At 39.5% G+C, this 17,945-nt stretch overlaps 1 protein-coding gene across 1 annotated transcript in view; it reads left to right on the forward strand.

Annotated features, from left to right (window-relative positions):
- Positions 1-17,945, forward strand: part of SLC45A2 (solute carrier family 45 member 2) — a 46,895-nt gene that overhangs the window by 21,655 nt on the left and 7,295 nt on the right. The window contains exons 5-8 of the mRNA XM_003818499.6: positions 2,557-2,882; positions 12,075-12,218; positions 13,115-13,238; positions 17,422-17,633. Of these exons, the coding sequence (XP_003818547.2) occupies positions 2,557-2,882; positions 12,075-12,218; positions 13,115-13,238; positions 17,422-17,633 (806 nt within the window). The remainder of the gene's footprint in view (positions 1-2,556; positions 2,883-12,074; positions 12,219-13,114; positions 13,239-17,421; positions 17,634-17,945) is intronic.

Here is a 17,945-nt window from a genome sequence, read left to right on the forward strand (position 1 = left end):
TTGCTAATGAAGAGAAATCCTGTCAGATTTACTAATAATCGACATCACCTTGTTACCATTAACTAGCACCAATAATTGACTCTTCGAAACTCCTCTGTACTCTGAGTACCCAGCTCTGAGTTCTAGCTTATCATTTATTACTGTTTTGAAAGTAGCTTCTCCCATTATGTGCTTCTCCCACTTGAAACCACCTTCTGGGGAAAAAAATGGGAAACTGTCTTTTTTATGTTTATATCCCCAGAAGTTTGTAGAGTCATTTACATATATTTAGTGCTCAATACATGTTTATTGAACTAAAGTAAACCAGTAGACATGCAACTGCATCAGGAAACTCCCCAATTGTAGGACTCCATTTTCCAAATTAATCTCTAATACAAATCCATCATTATATGCATATCCTTATATTTTTTTCCATAAAATATAACTACCATTCCATTGCACAGTGGAGGATTTATTTCACATATCAATTCTTTCAAATGAGCAAGGGTCTTCTGCTCTATATTCTTCCAACTGAGGCAACCAGTAATGCTCAGTTGAACAAAAATTTGTAAGATAGAGGCATAAGTGATGATAAATTGAATGGCAATGTGAAAACCCTTGATCTGTTTACAAATGATAGTTTCGAAAAAGGAATGTGTCTGTCATAGGGTTGACTTAGGTCAGGGGTTCTAAACTAGGGGCCACTTTTCAACCTCCTTCCCTCAGAGATATTTGGCAATATCTAGAGACATTTTTGGTTGTCGTAACGGGTTGGGCAGCAGACTTAATACATTCTTATTGGTTGATTGCTTGGCTTGATGCATGACTTCTGATACCTTCTGCATCTCTACAATTGAATAGTCATTGTCTAATAATAATCAGAGGCACTACAAATCCCAGAACATTCTTCTGAATCAGTCATAGAGTGTGGCTGTTTCAGGACCTTCTCTTTCTCTCAAATCCTGGGCACTTCACCATCATCTGTCCTTTATCTGTTTATGTATATGCTCATCACATATAACTAGACCATAAATTTCTTGCTTCCAGAGACTATATGTCTTACTTCACTGTGCCCCATTGGCCACAGTTTCTTGTAATTCTGCCTTAAAACACTTCAGCATTCAGGACATGCTAATGATGCTTTATTTTTGGAATCCAATGATTAGATTGCTGGTCCTCCTTAAATAGGCTCTATGTTAAATTGCAACTAACCAGAATATGAAGTGACCAAAATTGTCTACTCTCTCACTAATTTGAATAAATTAGGATTCATGGTACTTGACATTCAGGTTTGTGTTCTTGAGGTCAGAGTTTATGTAACTTTAGATGTTTAGGGTTAGAGAGGAACTCCTTTAGTTCTATTTTCTTCCTTGATTCTCTAGCTTGTGAAGATGTTGTCCTTATATGAGAAATAAAATAGAGACTTCACTCATACACACACAAAAAAAATCAAAAACAAAAATGAAAGCTGATCTGTTGAGCTAGATAAATTGTGGTTGGTAGGTGTGATGAGAGTTTGACGTTTAAAGAATTTTGACAGGAGGATCAGTCCTACATAAGTTTGTGACATACGTAGTGGATGTGTCCAGCATTCAACTCTTTAATTCCCTCAACATCCTATAATATGTCCACCGCCCCCTCCCCAACCATGCTATCTCCCCACCTTTATCAGAAATGACTGATGTCTGCACCAGAAGGAACATCTGAGGAACAGTTACTACTTTGGTGCTGAGTAATTTCTTGCCCATACCAGGAACACGTGTATTTTAAAACAGAAACTCAAAAAAGGAATAACTAATAATGGGATTTTAAATATCGGATAATTAGGGTTGAATAGATTTTGAGGAGCCTTTCCTCAGTATCCCTCAAGTGACACTGTGTTTAAGCCTGAGAAGATAAAACAAGCACCAAAAAGACCTCAGGTTGGAGTCCTGTGAAATGATAATAGGATTTTTAAAAATTCATGTTTAAACTTTTGTTCTCATTATTTCCTGTTCCCAGCTATCAACTGGGAACAAGTACCTTGAGCTTCTAATAGAGGAAGAAAGACAGCTTTTGAGGGTGTTTCATCTTTGCAAGCTTACGTCATCCCAGGAAGCTTAATAATAGAGAAACTACAAGTCATTTAATTTTATTGCTGCCAGAAATTGGTTTTCTTTGGGGCTTTTTCTGGTCAGAAATTTAAGTTCAAAGGCAGTCTAGAGAATGCACTTTGGAAACGTCACAGTATCTCTGATGGTAGCAGTACTTAGTAAGCCCTTGCTATGTGTCTGGCCCCATCCTGAACACTTTCTATTTTCAAATCGTGACCCTACTAGTAGGTTACTCTTTTACTATTACCTCCGTGTTCTGGGTGAGGAAGCCCAAGGTCACAGCAAGTAAATGCTAGAGCCAAAACTTGAACCCACAGTGCCTGGCTGTGTGTTTTTCAGCATCTTGCTGTATTGCTTTTCCAATCATATCCAGGCTGCCTCTGCTGTCTTCAGGGAGTTTTCCCACTGAAGGGGAGTGTCTATGCATGAGGAAAATGAATGATAATTTGCTAAATATGCTAACATAGATTTTCTTGCTTTCCAGGTTTTGGAGGTGCCCTGGGTTACCTTTTGGGTGCTATAGACTGGGCCCATCTGGAACTGGGAAGACTGTTGGGTACAGAATTCCAGGTCATGTTCTTCTTCTCTGCATTGGTGCTCACTTTGTGTTTTATTGTTCATCTGTGCAGTATCTCTGAAGCCCCACTTACAGATGTTGCAAAGGGCATTCCCCCACAGCAAACCCCTCAGGACCCTCCATTGTCATCAGATGGAATGTACGAGTATGGTTCTATCAAGAAAGTTAAAAATGGTTACGTAAATCCAGAGCTGGCAATGCAGGGAGCAAAAAACAAAAATCATGCTGAACAGGTAAAGATGCAACATTTTTTCTTTACAAGGGAAAATATTCTTGCTCTTTGTTGTTGTTGTTGTTTTTTAATTCTTTGTTTTGTCTGTTTGTTTGACGAGAAGAGTTTCATGGGGTCTAACCGAATTCCCAAATCCCCGGTAGCTATCATCCCTTGGAATTAAAATTTTATATCTCAAAGAAAAATGTCTGCATTTTCCTCTGGTCCTCCTGTCTCTTACTCCTCTCAGAGCATCCAGCCAGGGAAGATGAAGCCAGTTGAGAAAGGTTAGGCAACAAGAGAAGCCTAAAATCATCCTTAGGCCAGAAGAAATATCCTCTTAGATTAGGATCATAAATTAGAAATTTTTTCCTCCAAATGGTAGCATCCTTGGGTTGGTGACTGAGTTGGGCATATCGAATTTGCCTGTTATGAGTTGATTGGATATTTTAGTTCATTTTCAGTGAACTGCACAGTGAATTCATCAGCTTAAAATTTGAAATAAAACTCAACTAACTGCCAGAGAAATGAGACCATGTTCAGATGAAATGATCAGAGAAGAGACTAGAATTAAGCTGAGCAATATAGTAGCTAATAATCTCGTGGGACTATTTAAATTAAAATAAAAATAAAATTAGAACTTCATTTCTTCAGTTGCATTAGCTACATTTCAAATGCTCAAAGGCCCCATAGGGCTTGTAGCTAAAATATAGGACGGTGCAGATGTAAGACATTCCCGTCATTGTAGAACGTTCTGTTGGACAACACTGATGAAATAATTGCATTTTCCTTCAAGCTAAAATTGAATGCCAAAACCTCAGGGATATAGAACAAAGGATTTCTTGATTGACAAAAGGTTGTAGAAGACTTAAGTTCAAATCTTGGTTCCTCTAGCTGCTGACTTGTGTTATTCATTCAATGAATCACAAATAGCTACTTGCTATAGGGTAACCTAAAGATTAAGAGCACAGTGCTTAAATCCTGGCTATATCACCTCTGGATTGCATGACTTTGGGCATTTACATTTCTGTTAAATGATAAAATAATTCCATCTACCTACAAGGGTTTTGTGCAGGTTGCAGGGGCTAATTCAGGTAAAGTTACTTAGAGTGTTTGCTACCACATAATAAGCTGTTGGGTTTAGGTCTTGTTATTATGACCCTGGCAGAACGCTAGAGTGCTTTAAGCACAAACAGGGAACACAAATCTGGACTCCAACAACTTTCAGACAAGCTCAGTGAATCTCACCTTCCTGTGAGGTCAACTTCTTTTGTTGGCTTGGCCAGTCTATTTTCTAGGATTATTAGGATGTTCAACTAAGATAAAGCATACAAAGACACTTTTTCAAACTTCACATAAATATATAAATACATTATAATCATTATTCATTTAACAAACAGCTTGGGGTACTGAGTATGTGCAAAGCACTGTACTAGATATTTGGGGACCATAAAACTGACAAATGTCCAGTCTCTATGCCCAGGAATTTGCAGCCTAACACGTGGCATATGCCATTTATACCATGACTCATAATCCATGATAGAACATGGTAAATGCTATAAAACAATGTATCAGTTCAGATCTTTTAAAAAGGCACCAAGATAGGATTTGACATGTAAGAGATTCACTGGAGAAAACAGCATGAAAGATAAAGTGGAGAAAGCAGAAATAGGAAGGGAAAGTCTTCTTATCTTGATGCAAGTCAAACACCTGTGAAAGGAGAAAGGAAAGGAAAGAGGATAGGGTAGGAAGCCTCTCAGATGCAGTGAAGTTTCAAGAAAGCTTCACTCAGGCCAAATGGGAGTCCTCCAGCCAAAGATGCTCCTTAGAGGAGTCCCAACTCTTGTAGGAACAGGCTAACACTAATACCCCCCGTCTTGTTAGTGACTATCTGGGAACAGTCAGGAAAGGGGTAACTTTGGCAGGAACAGGTACAGGAACAGAGTTCCTTGGCAGGAACAGGAACAGTGGATCCAGAGAGGCAGCATTCAGGGCTGTCGATCAACTGTGTTTTCTCCGGTAGGTGACCCAAATGGCACATTTCCAAGGTGGCCACAAATGGCAAAATAGCAATTGCTTTTAGTTTTAAAAGGGAAGGATTGTGCCTAAATAAATGGAGAAAAGCGTTACAGAAGAGATCTCCCCTGAGTTGTGCCTTGAATGATAGTTAGGATTTGAATAGAGATTTTGGGGGAAAAATACTTCTGACAGAAGAGCATCAGCAAAGCCACAGACATAAAAAAATTTTTTTTTAAAGCATGAAGCATATTTGTAGAAAGTATAAGTGGTACCATAGATCACAGAGTTTGTAACTTTAGAAATAAAGTTAGGAAAGCAAATTGGAGACATATTTTGGAAGCTTTCGAATGCCAGCATAGGAACTAAAATTTTATTAGGTGGATGATGGAGGTCCATCAAAACTGTGGGGCGAAGGACTCCTTGATGTTAGCTTTTTTTGGTTGGTTTTTTGTTTTTGATATTAATCCAGCTGCTGGCTACAGGGAATAAAGAGGTACCCAGGAGGGTTTATTTGGTTGAATAATAAGATTTCTTGGAATGAGTTGCACTGTGTGCTTGGTTCATTCACTTGTGCATTCTTTTATTCATTCAATAGCTATTAATTACACCTGCCAGACCGAGTGCTGAGCATCAGAATACTAGTGAACACCACAGCCCTTGTTCTACCCCATGGAGTTGTCACCTAGAAAAGTGTGCCTATGTGTTATTTTGCTTTCTTAATCAAAGTTTAATTAGATTTACAAAAAAGTTGCAGATAGTAGAGAGAGTTCCTATGTATGCTTTACCAGCTTTTCTCTTATGTTAACATCATAGAGAACCATGTACATTTGTTAAAATTAAGAAATTAACACTGCTTCAATACTGTTAGGTAAACAGCAGACTTATTTGAATTTCACCAGTTTTTCTACTAATGCCCTTTTTTTAAAAAAAATGTATTTCCATAGGTTATTGGGGAACAGGTGGTGTTTGGTTACATGAGTAAGTTCTTTAGTGGTGATTTGTGAGACTTTGGTGCACCCATCACCTGAGCAGTACACACTGCACCCAATTTGTAGTCTTTTTCCCCTCATCCCCTTTCCACACTTACCCCCTGAGTCCCCAACGTCTGTTGTGTCATTCTTATGCCTTTGCATCCTCATAGCCTAGCTCCCACTTATGAATAAGAACATACAATGTTTGGTTTTCCATTCCTGAGTTACTTCACTTAGAATAACATTCTTCAATCTCATCTAGGTCACTGCAAATGCCATTAATTCATTCCTTTTATGGCTGAGTAGTATTCCATCATATATATAAAAGATACTTGCACACACATGTTTACAGCAGCACAATTCGCAATTGCAAAAACGTGGAACCAACCTAAATGCCCATCAATCAACAAGTGAATAAAAAAACTATGATATATATATATATATATATATCAGATGAATGTCCATAATAAAAAAAAATAGATGTTGAAGTGGATGCAGTGAACAGGGGACACTTCTACACTGCTGGTGTTGATGTAAACTTGTACAACCACTATGGAAAACAGTGTGGAGATTCCTGAAAGAACTGAAAGTAGAACTACCATTTGATCCAGCAATCCCATTCCTGGGTAATATCCTTTTTCTGATCCAATCTAGGATACCACATTACATTTAGCTAAGCGGTTTACAAAATTTAAAAACGGTACTTTATTTTAATGGTATTTTAAGGAATTTTTTTTTGCTATGTATAGTCAGCAGAAAACCTCATTTTTTTGTATACAGTTATGTATATAAATAAAAGCAATACATCTTAGCTGTTAGTTATAAAAGTCGGTAAGTAGTTTTCCCTTGAGATCAAGTGCTTCCTCCAGTATTGTTTACTCTGTTCATTTGCTTAGCATTTTTCCAAAATAAATGCAAAAGTAAACTTCGACACTGCTCATGTTTGAATTGGCAAAATGGTTGAGTATGATCTGCTGAAACGAGGCCTCATTCTATAAACATGACTGCCTTCGAGTTGAGTTGCCACAGCGCATCAACCTGCCTCTCGCCATGCCACTTGATAGGAGAATACAGTTGAAGAGAGTAATCTATTCATCTGATTCCAACAGTAGCTCCTATTTTAGGATGAGTGCACTGTTTTTCATAACTGTAAGAGTGCAATGAGGAACTACGAGGTCATTGGGATAAAGCCTTCATTTTATCTCGATCACTCAAGTAGAGAAAATTTGAGATTTTAGGTCTCCTAATGCCTGGACTCAACCCCGTTTCCCTATACCAGGCTGCCTGGAGGAGAATACTTGTACTCTTTGACCCTCCTTCACCAAGAAGCCAGAACTCTAAGATTACTAGTTGGACTGGAGCCCTTTGTGCATTTATGCAGGACAGCCAAAGAATCATGGAATATCTATATGATAACATTCATGCAGTCATTAAAAATGTATGTTTCCGAAGGTTTACTAAAAATATATCAGGTAAAATATACATTACATGCACAAAACCATCTTTTTTTGGGAGAAAACAAAGCTGCATACATAGAGGAAAAAATGGAAAGGAAATATACAAAAAATGAAAAGTCTGGATGATAGGCTCACAGAAAGCTTTAATTTTCTATTTTTAAATCCTGCAATACATCCAAAATTTCTATAATAGATAAAAAATAAGGGGAAAAGTAATCTAATAATGTGAAAGTGAAAATTAAAAAATAATGTGGTGGTTTGGGGAACAAAACAAGGTGCGGTTTTACTAAATAAAAGTATATACGTGATAATAGATAACACCCTGATAGATTATCTACCTCTTTGATGTCCCCTTCGATAGACTGGGACTCCCCCTCCAAGAGTCGCATAGGACAGGGGTCGTCCCATCCACTCAGAGGCTGCTGTGAGGATCAAATGAAATCAACTGAGTGGAAGCCTTTTGAAAGGCATGGAACTCCCACACGAGTACAAAAATAAATACGACAGATAAAACGAACTTTCTAGTAGGGGCCACATGAAAAATTTTGTAGTCTCTGAATGATCTTGTTATTTGGTTTAAAAAACAAATTGAGACCAGTGCAGTGGCTCATTCCTGTAGTCCCAGCAACTCATGAGGCCAAGGTGGGAGGATCCATTGAACCCAAGTGTTTGATGCTGCAGTGAGTTGTGATCATGCCGCTGCACACTTGTCGGAGCAACAGAGAGAGACCCCACCTCTAAAAACATAAATAAATAAGCAAATAAAATAAGACAAAAAGATAAAGTAAGAATATAGCACAGAGTAATGCATCTTACTCTCAAAGCCATGGATTTGCACTTCTCTTCCAAATGTGTGCCCTGGGAGGTCCCCAGTTAAGCAAAGGAAGTCTGCACTTCCCCAGGGTCAGGGCCAAGGCTTCAGGGCTGTCATTGCTTGCCAAAGACATTGCTTTCCAAAATAAGGGTGGCTGTGTAATTTAAGAACAAATTTTTCTTTTTTAATGGCAAGAGGGCTGAATTATTTCAGAAGTTTAAACCAGATCTCATAAAATCTATCTCCAATTCCTCCATGTCATCAGTTGCTCCCTTTAACATTTAAATAGTCTCCTTTTGAGGGTATGTTTGTGAAGTTTTCTTTCTCCCTGACGACTCTGTACCTTTTTCGCTTGTAAATTCATCACTACCCAGTCTCCAGCTGACAGTGGTGCAAAATAAATGCAGTAAAACAACTCCCAAGGTTTCAGAATCATTGAAAGGATTTTACCAAGGGAATTGATGAGTCAGGAATAATATCCCAGCTGGGTTTTTATTCTGAGTTAAAATATACAAAGGGGCTTTGAATATTTACACTCTCAGCTTTTACAGAAATACTACGCACATTTTGAAAGCTCATATTTATTTTTAGAAGAAAGGAGAAATTAGGCTAACAATGAAAGCAGGCTGAAAATTATGTATAAGTCAGAAGCATACATTAATATTTAGAATGAGGCTGAATACTTGCTGACCAGATTCACTTTCTCAGTTCTGCATTTTTGGAAGGAGAGGAAGGAAAGTGATGACAAACCATTTAGTTGGAGGCATGAAAACCAGGCTGTTGTTTCTTGGGCTATTGTTAGCTGCTTCTTTCTGTGGTTGAGGAAAAAGTAGTAATTCTGCACTTCATTTTGGTTATAATCATTTATTTTTACAGGTACCATATTGAACTTGCAGAAAAACAGTTATTTTCCTTCAATCCAGGGAGATGTCTATAGTGTTTAACACTGATTATCAGAGAATGAGTATAGTTATGGTCAGTGGGCTAGATACTGCAAGACTGATGAATTTTAAAAAATCAACTTACACAACAAAATTAAAATGGGTGAATATAATTTTCCACAGCAAAGAAGTAAAAAGCATGATTATATAAGGTTAAGAAGTATAAAAAATATGCTGTTACAGTTAAAATAGAAAATCTCAGTAGACTGTCTTATAAACTAGCCAGTACTCAATGTCATGATTCAGAATAAATAAAAATATGACAAGAAAGACCAATTACCAAATTGTGTCTGATGTTTATGGTCTCAGTGTCTTCAGGGAAGCTAATCAATTAATATTCCCAAGGTTTCTTTCTTCTCTTATATGACAAGATGCTAAAAGCTATTATCATTTTTTGTATTTCAAAACAGTTGTATCAATAGTTTAAAGTTTCTCATTCTCTCAATGTTTCTGAAACCAGAAAAACTATAGCTTCTAGTTTTAACCTAATTTAAATCTAAATTAAGGAATTGGGGCCTATATATTCGTTTTTTACATATATGTGTGTGTGGGATGGGCCTTCCTAAAGTTAATGGAAAGATAGAATTAAAAGATAAAAATTAAAAAGAGTAAACTTTATTTCTTAATATAAGCTCCATTGAGTTCATTGCTTACTTTCATAAGCAATGATACCAGCCATTTAGCCCATCCCTAAAGAACTGGGGGTCCTGGAGATTTAGCTATGTCAATGCAGCCTTTTTTACAATATTAACTGAAAAACCATGGGTGCCCTTTATAGATTTTTTAAGATTAGGAAACAGAAGTCAGAAGGAGCTAAATCAGGACTGTGGGGTTGATGCCTAAAGATATTCCATCAAAATTATCACAACATTGCCCTTGTTTGATGAGAGGAATGAGCAGAAGCATTGTTATGGTGGACAAAGACTTCCTGGTGAAGCTTTTGTGTGTTTTTCTGCTAAAGCTTTGGCTAACTTTCTCAAAACACTCTCATAGTAAGTAGATATTATCAATCTTTGGCCTTCCAGAAAGTCAACAAGCAAAATGCCTGAGCATCCCCAAAAAACTGTTGTCATGGTCTTTTCTCTTGACCTGTCTGCTTTTGCTTTGACTGGACCAATTCTACCTCTCGGTAGCCATTGCTTTGATTGTGATTTGTTTTCAGGATCATACTGGTAAAGCCATGTTTCATCTCCTGTTACACCTTTTTGAAGAAATGTTTCAGGATCTTGATACTGCATGTTTAAAATTTTCATTGAAAGCTCTGCTCTTGTCTGCAGTTGATCTGGGCAAAATACTTTTGGTACCCATTGAGTGGAAGGTTTGCTGAACCTTAACTCTTCCATCAGAATTGTGTTAACTGAACCAACTGAGATGTCTATGGTGTTGACTGTTGTTTCTGCCATTAATTGTCAGTCCTCTTCAATTAGGGCATAAACAAGATTAACTTTTTTATTTGCAAACTGATGTAGATGGTCTGCCCCTGAGGACTTCATCCTTAACACCATCTGGTTCCTTCCTAAAATGAGTTATCCATTTGTAAACTGCTGATTTCTTTGGGACGTTGTCTTCATAAACTTAAAAAAAATCAGTGTTTCACCATTCTTCTACCGAAGCTTCACCATAAATTTGATGTTTATTCTAGCTTCAATTTTAGTAGAATTCATGTTGCTCTGTTAGGGGCTCTCTTCAAACTGATGTCTTATCCTTCTTAGTGCCTCAAACTAAATCTTCTTCAGACATGCTATAACAAGTTAGTATGAGTTTATATTGCTTCAAAAAATTTTTGGAATCCATGCATAATTTTTTCATAATATGCATTTTCCATTAACATATTGAAGACCCCGTGTGTGTGTGTGTGTGTGTGTGTGTGTGTGTAAACATATATATTTGAGTTCTACATTGTTCTTACTTCTAACTCAATGTAAGGCTCATTAACATGTTTCTGCTATCATTAGGATTCAGAGATATAACCTGGGAGGAGACATCTGGCTAAGAACAGGGAGCTGACTGGCTCTCTGTATTAATGTTCTAATGAATAAAAAATTTTCACAAACTTAGCTGCTTAAAACAACATCAGTTTATTATCTCACAGTTCTGTAGATCAGAAGCCTGGGTAAGCTGCACTAGGTTTTCTGCACAGGGTCTTACAAGGTTGAAGTCAAAGTGTTAGCAGAGCTGTATTCTCATCTGGAAGCTCAGTGGGAAGAGCCCGCCTCAAAGCACATTCAGGATGTTGGCAGAATGCAGTTCCATGTGGTTATAGGATTGAGGTCCCTGCTTTCTTGTGGACTGTTGGCCTGGAGTTGCTCTCAGCCCCTAAATGTCACTCTCAGGTCCTTTTCAAGTGGCTTCCTCCACCTTCAAAGCAGGCATTTCTTGTGCTTTGAGTTGCTCTGACTTTCCCTTCTACTACCAGCTGGAGAAAATTCTGTACTTTTCAAGGGCTCATGGAATTTGGTTAGGATCACCCAGGTAATCTCCCTTTCAATTAACTCAAAGTGAGCGATTAATAACCTTAATTATTAATATATCTGCAAAATCCCTTTGCCATGTAACAGCACATAATCACAGGGATGACATCAGGGGACCAAGATCATGACAGACATCTTGGATTTGCCTACTATGCTCTCACAGTTAAGAGACCCAAGAATTATAATCATCTAAGAGCTGGCTTATGTCTGTGACCTTTGTCCTTGTGCAACAGTTCTGTCATTCAGAGATAGGATGCTCAATGTCTCCTACACCTTGGCCTGAAGCTAGCACCATTCTCATTCCCTTTGCCCTTGTGTCCAAAGCCTCATTCTGGGCCTGAAACTGCCAAGCAGCCACTCGTGCTTAACAGAATACCTCCTGTGAGTCTACTCCATGGAAACCTAGTTCCATGTCCAGGAAAAGTGACACTTTGTGTGATGGCTGACTGAAAAATACATAACGTGTCTGTGTGCTCTGGCTCCCTTAGCTGGCTGAGTTTCTGCAGTGAAGATCACACCTCTGTTTCATGTTTTATTTCAGACTCGCAGGGCAATGACATTAAAGTCACTGCTGAGAGCACTGGTGAGCATGCCTCCTCACTACCGCTACCTTTGCATCAGCCACCTCATTGGATGGACGGCCTTCCTGTCCAACATGCTGTTCTTCACAGATTTCATGGGCCAGGTAATGAACGTGTCTGTGCACACAATCACTGTTACACATCATTTCCTCCATTAACACCTGTTGAGGTTCTTCTGGGCTATCCTCTAAGATTGGCACAGTAAGAATGTAGGAAAGGGTACCATCAAGAAGCTGGCTTACAGACAGGTGTAGAAAAATGCTACTATACCCTGGACAACTAGAGGACACTACGGAGCCTGCCAGTATTTAATCAAATACAACAAATAGGGCCAATTGATGTGAGCTGTAGCAATCATGGCAGGCTTCAAAAAGGAGGGGTGGGGTTCAGGCCAGGCATGGTGGATCATGCCTGTAATCTCAGTGCTTTCGGAGGCCAAGGTGGAGCAATAATTTGAGGCCAGGGGTTCAAGGATGCGGTGACCTATGACTGTGCCGCTGTACTCCATTCTGAGTGACAGACCAAGACCCTGTCTCTTAAAAAATAAAATATGATAATAAATACACATAAAAAAGGAGGTGCAGTATGGTCTGGGCCTTGAAGGGTGAGTAGGAGTTAGAGGAATATTAGAGAGGGAGAAAACATTCCAAGCAGGAACAGGAATGGCCCATGTGGAGATGAGTCAGAAGCCGATTGGCTGTAGCAGAAGATGAGTGGTAGGATTGCCTAAGTCAGGTGGGGCCAGCTGTGAGATGGAAGGAGGAATGTTAAGGATCCGAGAGAGTGTTGTTGAGATCTGATGCAGCAAGCATTAGATTTCTGATAGGTCCTTGAATGAAGATGTGATAGGATGGAAGGGGCGACTTGGTCATGACAGCATCAGCTCTGTACTTTAGAAAGTACATTTGCTCCCCAGGGCTGGGGAAGCAGAGTGCATGCATGAGAAGGGGTTCTTACTACATTGCATTTGTACCTCAACAGCCTCCGATCTCTCTTTCAGATTGTGTACCGCGGGGATCCCTATAGTGCACACAACTCCACAGAGTTTCTCATCTACGAAAGAGGAGTCGAGGTTGGATGTTGGGGCTTGTGCATCAACTCTGTGTTTTCCTCACTTTATTCTTGTAAGTCTTTCTCTCTCCTAAGGATGTCTTCTAAAAGTTTCTGGTCTAGCACAACTTGGATTTGATATTTCTATGTGTATTTCCTACTGTTTAAAATACCAGATTCTTAATAAATCTATGGACGTCAGGAAAAACTATTGCCTTAAAAAGAACCATATAAAGCATCCTTTTTTCATCGTGAATTCTAGGTGTCATTTCCTCACTGATTACTTTGCTCTTGGAATCAGTGGGTTCCTGATCAAGTTTCTCTGGAAAATGAAAGGGAATCTTTACAAGATGAAGTGTTGGATGGATGAGTCCCAGCAGGTTCGTGTTCTACTGGAGCAAGATCATTGGTAGCATTTCATAGATAGGCTTATCAGATTTGTAGATGATACAGAAGAGAAGCAATATTAATATGACAGGTGACAAAGTCAGCATGCAAAATGACCTTAGCTCAGATGTGTAACTGGGTGGGTTATAGGAGCACCACACCAGGATTGGGGACAGCTGGCTTTCCTTCCCAGGTGCCAGCTTTTCTGAGCCTCTTAACCTCCACTTACCTAAGTTGCAGCTGTGAAGACACTGAACAAAGGGATTTCTGCTATTGTCTTTATGTAAGTCCAGGTGGCTGTGCTACAACTCCAGGGCATTGCACAGGCTGCATTGTACTTGCGACTGTGTATGGATATCTCCAAGCTCTGTATACATTGAGTTAAGTGAAACGTCTGGCCTGAAAAATGTATGCAGTTCTCCTAATTATAAAGAGCTCCTATAAAGGGCTCTTCTTCTGCAAGATTGTAAGAATAACTGACCCCCAACTCAGGGCTCTGGGCTTTGGACAGGTCCAGGGGACAGCAGGGATATGGCCCAGGTGAAGGAAGTGGGAAGAGATGGGGAGAATCCCTGTTACCATTCTCAGGAGGACTCACTCTGTCACTGTCAGCCTGCTTCTTGTGAAGGGAAAGCGTGGATGTATGTGAGGGCCCCTTCCCCCTCCCTTTACCTAGCCATAGCACAGCAGGAAACCTGCCTCAAGACCTCTTAAAAATTTAGCCCAATTGGGAAAATGGGACCTCATATAAACATGCAAGAAGTTGATGAGCCCAATAATCACATAACAACAACATTCATTATTTTAAAATTTATGATACTCAAAGAGTAGTGCTTAAAGATTACATTTATTTAGCAAACTCTTTTCTTCCTCTTCGAGTGTGCAAACTAAGAAAAATTCCAGGAGGAAGATTTCAAGCACTTAAAATAGAATAAAAGAATGTTAGACTAAAAGGGTCTAGTAAATTATCCAGCTTAAGTCCTTCATGATTTCAAGGGCTGAGGGGACTATTTACCACTACCCTCATTCTTTTTTTTTGTTTTTCTTCTTTTTTTAAGACAAAGTCTCACTCTGCCACCTGAGCTGGAGTGCAGTGGCATGATCATGGCTCACTGCAGCCTCAACCTTCTGGGCTCAAGCAAGTCCCAGCCCTCTGAGTACCCGGGACCACAAGCACATGCCACTGTGCCTGGCCTATTAATTAAAAAAAATTTTTTTTTTGTAGAGATGGGGTCTCCCTACATTGCCCAGGCTGGTCTCGATCTCCTGGGCTCAAGTGATCCTCCTGTCTCAGCCTCCCACAGTGCTGGGATTACAGGCATGAGGCACTACATCCAGCCCTACCTTCATCTTTGTCAGAAAAAAAAGTGTCAATCTAAACTTATTTTTCCTCAGGGAACTCCTACTAGATAACATTCCATTAGTCTTGTCTGCATAAATTTTATGGCATTTGAAACTTTAAAGCATATTATTTTTAGGTCCCTTCTAGTTAAAAGCGTTTCTAGTTACAAAAGAAATTATTAGTTGAATAGTTTTCCAAAGTTTTATTAATGTATAAATCTATGGGATCCCTACCATTGTAAATTCAAATCAACATTTTATTTATAAAATACCAGCCAGCTCTGCTCAAGGATTTTAGGGGTTCCCCATGCCCATAGGATAAAGTCAAATTCCTGAGCTTTTCACAGTTTGGCCTAGTTCATACTTTGCCCTTTTTCACTCCCATATCAATTAACCACCCTCAATGACCCACTATGCAGACTTTCTCATCTCTGGGTATTTGCCACTGCTTTTAGTTTCTTCTGCCTGAACTGCTCTTTCTACTTCCCCAGCTGGACAACTTCTAATAATATTTCTAGACCCAGCTTAAATATTACTTCCTCAGTGAAATCATTCAAGTTTTCTTCCCCCTGCACCTCAACCCACTCTGGGCAGAATCAATCCTTTCCTTTCCTTCCAGAGCTCACTATATTACCCTCTATTTTGGATTCATCACATAACATCAGGAGCAGATTCAGAGTTTCTATCCACATGGAGGTTGGCAGGACAATCTGGCTGCTGAGGTGGAGAGTGCTGATAGGGACTTGTTTCTAAGCTCCTTTTGTATACAGCAGGTACAGGTATACCAATTAGAACAACAACACTGAGTACTAAGATATGGCCTATTGTTCATACCATAATATCATACACTACTAGTCATAACTGGTGCTTAAATCTATAATTTCCCCTCAGTCCTGAAGAGAGGCATTGTGTGAGGATATGACTACCACTGGGTATCAGACCCATCAGAGGGCAATTCAAGCTTGGCCCTGAAGTTCACTGAATTATCTTTGTGAATAAAATATTCTTTGCCAGACTTTCAGTCTCTGTACTGAAGTTACTTATGTTTCCAAATACCTCTTTGTCCTACTTTGCCTTCTCCTCTGCTGGCATACACACTTGGATAAGAGCATTTCCCTAATGAGTATTGATGGTATCTTTTAGGTATTGAGACACCTTAGATTACATTTTCTGTATAATTATTAAGCAAGCAGAAACTGTTCTAGCTTTATTCTCATTTTTGTATTCTCAACCTTAACAACAGTCCTCCAGTCATGGTATAAGTTTAATAGAGGAAGCAATGTTGCCTACTTGTCATTTCCAGATCTTTGTCTTCCATCAGTGTGAGACAGTGTTTAGTTTCATAATTGATTCAAATGTACTGCAGATAAGGTTGCTTGTCTACAAGGTGTAAGTCCAATAATTATATGAATAGATATGGAAAATGTCATTCTTAATAGTCACATTTCAAGTATCTGTTATTTATCCCCTGATTCTTGTGTTCCAGGAGAATGGGGCAGGGAAGAGATGAGGAATGTGTGGATTAAAAACAACTGATTAAGAAAGAAGATAAAAACAATTTAGGGATTTTCCTTGCCATTGTGGAAAACCTTGTAAAATGTTTTAAAGCAGAATTTTTCATTTTTAAAAATTAGCTCTGCCACTATACTGATATAAGCAAGCCAAGTTGACCTGCTAGAAGAGGAACCCAGTTAAGAGTCAGCTGTCTCCAGCTCAGCCTGTCTTGTTGCTTAATTGGATGTTTTCTACATGCTAGGCACTAGGCTGGGTGATTTCACAGACACTTCATCTCACTTGATCCTGGCAACAATTCCAAAAGATGGTTTTATTATTCCCAGTTTTCAGATGAGGAAGCTGGGGTTTTGAGAAGTCAAGGAACTTGTTTACCAAGAGTTAGGGAGCCAGCGATGAGGAGATGCTGGGTGCTGTGGGAGCCCCTTACCAGTCTGGGAAGGATTGGCAAGTCACGGAAAGTGTCTTCAGATAATTGCACATCTTTTACCTCCTTCTCAGATGTGCAGACTCCATTCAGATGGGGGCTAAGAAATCATGAATGACTTAGATCATTCTGTAAATTTTGGTTGTTTCAATTTTCCCCAACCTGACTTTGGGTTGTAGGGCCAAGATAGGCCTGTGTTATTATTTTCGTCCTATGGGGCCACAGCCCATCTGATTCAGAATAACCCACACTTTGCTTGAAGCCCCAGGTTCCCATAGTTAGGTCAGATTTTCCACCACCTTTCTCGCTTCTTTTTGCTATCCAGCTGTCTGCTAAACAGTGCCAGATTCTTCTTTGTAGAAAAAAAATCAGCCTACCAAGGCAATTTCAAGCTGTCCTTTATGCAGAGGTCTTTAAAATGGTTCCAAAAGCCAGCTGTTTTCAACCCACAGATAAGGGGATTCTTTTGTTCCTGGCTCAGTATCAAAGGATGTCTAAAAAGGTGAATCTTCAGAAGAAAGGATTGTCTGAAATTATTAAATGTTATGAGGCACTGCCAGCTGTAATTTCTCCCTCTCTTCTTCCCACAGACTTTCAGAAAGTTTTGGTATCCTACATTGGATTAAAGGGTCTTTACTTCACGGGATATTTGCTGTTTGGCCTGGGGACGGGATTTATTGGGCTCTTCCCGAATGTCTACTCCACCCTGGTCCTGTGCAGCCTGTTTGGTGTAATGTCCAGCACCCTGTACACCGTGCCCTTCAACCTCATTACTGAGTACCACCGCGAGGAAGAAAAGGAGGTGTGCTGTCATTGAACCTCTGCCTTGGGTAACATCCAGACTCATCTGAAGGCTGGGGAGGATTTGGTAGCAATGTGTAGAGCAGAGCTGGAAAATAAGGGTTCTTGAAACAGCAACAGTCAAATGCCCAACCAACTGCAACCATGATCTGGTACAGGCATGCTCACCAGCCCAGCCCAGCCCAGCTGTCCTGTCCTCCTTATTCTCAACTCCTGCTCACTTAGGGAGCTGTAGGGCAAGAAGTGTTACTCCCATTTTTCTAATTAGAAAAAGGCTTGGTGAGGCTGAGAAACCAGCCCACAATTACACAAA

The sequence above is a fragment of the Pan paniscus genome, chromosome 4 (assembly GCF_029289425.2).
Source record: "Pan paniscus chromosome 4, NHGRI_mPanPan1-v2.0_pri, whole genome shotgun sequence".
NCBI lineage: Eukaryota > Metazoa > Chordata > Mammalia > Primates > Hominidae > Pan > Pan paniscus.